At 38.1% G+C, this 6,000-nt stretch overlaps 1 protein-coding gene across 1 annotated transcript in view; it reads left to right on the top strand.

Moving 5' to 3' along the window:
* The first annotated feature begins 211 nt into the window (after positions 1 to 211).
* Positions 212 to 6,000, top strand: part of LOC124777013 (lysophospholipid acyltransferase 7) — a 145,716-nt gene continuing 139,927 nt past the window's right edge. The window contains exon 1 of the mRNA XM_047252262.1: positions 212 to 500. Coding sequence (XP_047108218.1) covers positions 289 to 500 — 212 coding nt within the window. The 5' untranslated portion in view covers positions 212 to 288. The remainder of the gene's footprint in view (positions 501 to 6,000) is intronic.

The raw sequence follows: 6,000 nt of genomic DNA, 5'->3' as shown, positions 1-6,000 counted from the left end.
AAATCCAAATATCTCTTGCACATTGTACAGCTGTAGATGAAAGTGGATTAATAAATTAAAGTTTAAATTTAAATTTCTTAAAGCTATCCGTTGTACCCATGGAGGTAAGAATACCTCCATGATTGTACCAGAGAGTTTCGATACATCGTTACTTCTCTCAGGTGTGATATGCAGAGATCGATTTAGGGCGTCAAACCGTCAAATGTGAGACTGAGTGTCCATGTGAAGATAGTGCAGTGTTTACGTTGTTTGGTATTTTGTGTTTTTGTTATTGTGTGAAACGCAACAATGGAATGGGATGATGTTTTATACGTATCGTTTCTTTTATTCAGTATTTTATTTGGTCATGTAATTCGTACTATTAGGAGCAGAGAAAGAAAGAAATACATCGCCACACTTGTTGGACTACTTGTCGTTTACGCCGTATCCGGCGTACATATTTTGCACCCTCTGCTTTCTACGTTGGTCAGTACGATGATTATCACTCGTGGAAATAATAGGTAATGACCTTAAACATCATGTGACAACGAGTACTGTCATAATAGTTAACCATTTGTGCTAGAATACCCCATGAGTTTACAAACTGCACGGGAGACTTTCATGAAATGTCTTTTAAATACTCCTTATGGCGTACGATTTTGATCCCACGTTGGGAAATATGCTTTAAGAGAATGTAGCGTCTGCCGCAAGAAACTTACTTTCTTGGTCCAACATAAATTATATCAAGATGTTAGAAGTAGTCACAATCAAGCTACAGTAGCCCATTACAAACAGTATTGTAAGGTACTTAAAAGTTTTATTAGGAAAGGAAAGAGTATGTGGTATGCAAATAGAATAGCTAATTCACAGGATAAAATTAAAACTATATGGTCAGTTGTGGAGGAAGTGTGTGGTCAGCAGCACAAGGTCGTCAATATAAAGTCAGTTCACAGTAAAAATATTTATGTTACTGATAAATTAGATATATGTGCAGTATTTAACAATCATTTTCTGAGCATTGCTGGTGAATTAAATAAAAATTTAGTTTCTACAGGAAATCGTATAACTTTCTTGGCAAATGCCTTTCTGAGATTGATGCCGGAAATACTCCTCTGTGGTACAGACAAGGGGGAGATTGAGTCAATAATTAAATCACTGAATGTGTGTGTAACTCATGGTTATGATGGAGTGTCAAGCAGAATATTAAAGTACTGTGCTGCACATGTTAGCCCTGTATTTAGCCATATTTGTAATTTTTTCTTTAGGAATGGTCAGTTTCCTGTGCGATTAAAGTACTCAGTAGTAAAGCCGCATTATAAAAAGGGAGAAAGGGATAATATAGATAATTTTAGACCTATTTCTATGCCATCAGTGTTTGCAAAAGTTATTGAAAAGAATGTGTGTGTAAGGATAATTGATCATTTCATATCGTATGATTTGCTATCAAATGTACAGTTCGGCTTTAGAAGTCATTTAACAACTGAAAATGTTATATTCTCCTTTCTCTGTGAGGTACTGGATGGGCTAAACAAAAAGTTTCGAACGTTTGTCATATTTTTTGATTTAACTAACACATTTTATTGTGTTGATCACAAAATATTGCTCCAGAGGTTGGACCATTACGGAATACGGGGAATAGCTCACAATTGGTTCACCTCTTACTGTAGCAACAGGCAGCAAAAGGTCATTATTCACAATGTTGATAACGGCTGTGATGTGGGATCTTAGTGGGGGTACTGTCATTTGGGGGGTGCCCCAGGGATCAGTGTTGGGGCCGCTCCTGTTCCTTATTTATATAAATGATAGGCCCTCTAGTATTACGGGTAACTAAAATATTTCTGTTTGCTGATGACATTAGCTTGGTAGTAAAGGATGTGTGCAACATTGACTCTGTTTCAAATAGTGCAGTACATAACCTCAGTTCATGGCTTGTAGAAAATAAACTAATGTTAAATCACTGTGAGGCTCAGTTTTTACACTTTCTAACACACAGTTCAACAAAACCTGATGTTTTAATTTCACAGAACTGGCGTATGATTAGTGAAACTGAACAGTTCAAATTTCTAGTTGTTCAGATAGATAGTAAGCTGTCGTGGAAAGCCCACATTCAGGATCTTGTTCAAAGACTTTTTGCTGCCATTTTTACTATTTGAACGATATCTGAAGTGAGTGATCGTTCGACACGAAAATTAGTCTACTTTGTCTACTTTGCTTATTTCTATTTGCTTATGTCGTATGGTAATTATATTCTGGGGTAACTCTTCCCATTCTAAAAGGATATTTTTGGTTCAGAAACGGGCGGTTCTGCCAATAAGTGGTGTAAGTCCATGAACCTCTTGTCGACCTCTGTTCACGAGTCTGGGTATTTTAACCCTAGCATTACCAACGTATTTTTTGTTACATGTAATACCAACGGGGGGGCCTCAAAGGCCCATAAAGAATACCACAATTTATTTTATCATAAATCAAGTTTATTTACTTCTGATACCTCTAATAACAATTCAAAATGCTTAGACATTGTTTTTGTATACTGGATAATAAAAGATGTTATTATAATAGGAATAAAATGAACAAATCACGAGATTCAGTTTATATATTTTTTGGAATAATGTTTCAAAATAGTGTTTTCTTATAAAAACGACTTTTTTAATTCAATACACTACATGAAGCAAACAAAATTTACTGTCTCATTCTGCAACGCATTTTTCACACAACACTGTCTTCCTGCAGTGTTTCCCACAGACGTGTTTGTGGCACTGAGAGCAGGTAACAGTTGACTTTCCCAGCTTGTTGTACTTGATCTTTTTAGATGCATCTTCTTGGCAGCATAGGTGGCACCGTCCACGTGTTCCTGGTTCTGCTGTTGAGGATGATGGTTCTACAGAGCAGCTGAGCTTCCTTTGTGTGATGCTTTCCATTGCCATTATTACTGGCTTCTGAAGTCCATACAAATTTTGTGCCCGTTTATCTACTTGAGATCTTATTAGTTCGAGACCTAAGTTAGTGATAAAAACTCTTCTGCGGTTTAGCAAATTCTTTTTCCAATTCGGAAAGTTGAGGAGGAAGAGTGAATATGCATTTATTGCTGCTATGTCAATGAGTGTGTAGAAGAGGGACAAAGGCCATCTTCTTGTTCCTCTCTTTGTGCTGTAGTGTCTTGCCATCTGGTCTATGGTGTCCACGCCTCCCTTTGTAGAATTATAAAAAAGATTTATGTTAGTCTGTTTTGAGTCTTCATTCAACACCCCTTCTGAGTGATAAGTTGAAAGCATCAACAGCAGTCGTTTTGGCTTCTCGCGGACTAGCGTTGGTGCAAGAGTAACTGGTGGCCTCTGTGTCTGAGGGTCAGTATAAGCAAAGATGGAAGAGTGTAAACTGCGGCCAGTTGTAGTCTTCAGCTCTTCAGGTATGTGTCGTCTGTTAGACTGTAGGGTGCCAACAAGTGTGAGGTGAAAATCATTCCATAGAGTCTCAGCAAGCTCCACTGAAGTATAGTACCGATCTGTGGTAACATTATGGCCTGATTTTTCAATAGGTTTTATTAGTCTCTTTACAATTTCCATCGGTCCATTTGAATGCTGTGTATTTCCTGACTTGCCTGTATAGATGTCCATGCTGATCACATATCTAGTCTCAGAATCAGACAGCATTCGAATTAGAATGCTGTATTTTCCAGGTTTTTCTTTTAGAAACACCTTGAATGGACAGCGACCACAGAACAAAGACAACATCTCATCCACTGTTGTATGTAGACCAGGAATGAAATACAATGGAAGTGAAGAATTGAAGCTTTCAAAAATTTCCCTCATTGGAGCAAACTTGTCAGTCTGGCAACGAATTTCTCTTGTGTTCTTATCATCAAACCTTAATATTTTAGTCAATTCGAAAAATCTGGTCCGACTCATTGATCCATAGTACACTTGTCGGCCCTGAAGCAAAGACCATAAATCTTGGACAGGTATCTTATTGTCATGATTTGAACCCATGATTAGCAAGAGTCCTATATTACAAAATAACTCATCTTCATCTGTGTGCTGAATATCTAGTCGAGAAGCCTCTTCATTTGAGTGTAGTTTTATTAGATTCATAATTTGAGGTGTAAAAAAGAGCTCTATAGCCTCTTTCGGAGAAGCAATTCTTCCTTGTTGTCCTAGCCCCATTCTTTCTCGCACTATATTTTGTACAGAACGCCGATATTGTCGAGATGGCTTCGTAATATACTCTCGTCCACTTTTTGCAATGAATTTATCACATTCCGTATCATTATCATCTGATGGATTGGCTTCAACCTCATCTTCATTCTCAGACGATGAATCAGTTCTAATTTCTTCCACATCATCATCCACTTCACTTTCCTCTAAATCTGATTCGTTCAAAACTTCTTCTAGCACTCTTTCAATAGAACTATCACGATGTCTACTCATGTTGCTGGTTCAACAGCAGCAGAAACACTGAAAATAACAATGGTCCGCTTCATAATAATATGTCTGAAGGCAACAATGCCAAAATTCGTTTCATGGTAAGAATTTGAAACGAGAGACTCAACCTCGTAAATCTTTCCTTGCTATTACCAACGGGTGGGCTTCTAAGGCCCACAGAGAATTAAATCAAGTAAATGAATTTTAATTACATTTTTATTCCGAAATTCTGTAATGACTCAATAGTACATTCAATAACGAACAATTACCTTTGCTTTCAAGTTCATATATCAAAGGGTGTGGATACAACATAGAAAAACTGAGTCAGTGGGCCTACGAGGCCCCCCCCCCGTTGGTAATGCTAGGGTTAACATCCCCCTGTGAAAAAAAAATATATATATATATATATATATATATATATATATATATATATATATATATATATATATATATATATATATATATATATATATATATATATATATATATATATATATATATATATAATAGAGGGAAACATTCCACGTGGGAAAAATATATCTAAAAAGAAAGATGATGAAACTTACCAAACAAAAGCGCTGGCAGGTCGATAGACACACAAACAAACACAAACATACACACAAAATTCTAGCTTTCGCAACCAATGGTTGCCTCGTCAGGAAAGAGGGAAGGAGAAGGAAAGACAAAAGGATATGGGTTTTAAGGGAGAGGGTAAGGAGTCATTCCAATCCCGGGAGCGGAAAGACTTACCTTAGGGGGAAAAAAGGACAGGTATACACTCGCACACACACACATATCCATCCACACATACACAGACACAAGCAGACAATATATATATATATAGACACACACACACACATATACAGGGTGTTACAAAAATGTACGGCCTAACTTTCAGGAAACGTTCCTCACACACAAAGAAAGAAAATGTGTTATGTGGACATGTGCCCGGAAATGCTTACTTTCCATGTTGGAGCTCATTATATTACTTCTCTTCAAATCACATTAATCATGGAATGGAAACACACAGCAACAGGACGTACCAGCGTGACTTCAAACACTTTATGACAGGAAATGTTCAAAATGTCCTCCGTTAGCGAGGATACATGCATCCATCCTCCGTCGCATGGAATCCCTGATGCGCTGATGCAGCCCTGGAGAATGGCGTATTGTATCACAGCCGTCCACAATATGAGCACGAAGAGTCTCTACATTTGGTACCGGGGTTGTGCAGACAAGAGCTTTCAAATGCCCCCATAAATGAAAGTCAAGAGGGTTGACATCAGGAGAGTGTGGAGGCCATGGAATTGGTCCGCCTCTTCCAATCCATCAGACACCGAATCTGTTGTTGAGAAGCGTACGAACACTTCGACTGAAATGTGCAGGAGCTCCATCGTGCATGAACCACATGTTGTGTCGTACTTGTAAAGGCACATGTTCTAGCAGCACGGGTAGAGTATCCCGTATGAAATCATGATAACGTGCTCCATTGAGAGTAGGTGGAAGAACATGGGGCCCAATCAAGACATCACCAACAATGCCTGCCCAAACGTTCACAGAAAATCTGTGTTGATGACGTGATTGCGCAATTGGGTGCGGATTC

The sequence above is a fragment of the Schistocerca piceifrons genome, chromosome 2 (genome assembly GCF_021461385.2).
Source record: "Schistocerca piceifrons isolate TAMUIC-IGC-003096 chromosome 2, iqSchPice1.1, whole genome shotgun sequence".
NCBI classification, from domain to species: Eukaryota; Metazoa; Arthropoda; class Insecta; order Orthoptera; family Acrididae; genus Schistocerca; species Schistocerca piceifrons.
This window is presented reverse-complemented; position numbering and strand designations above follow the sequence as displayed.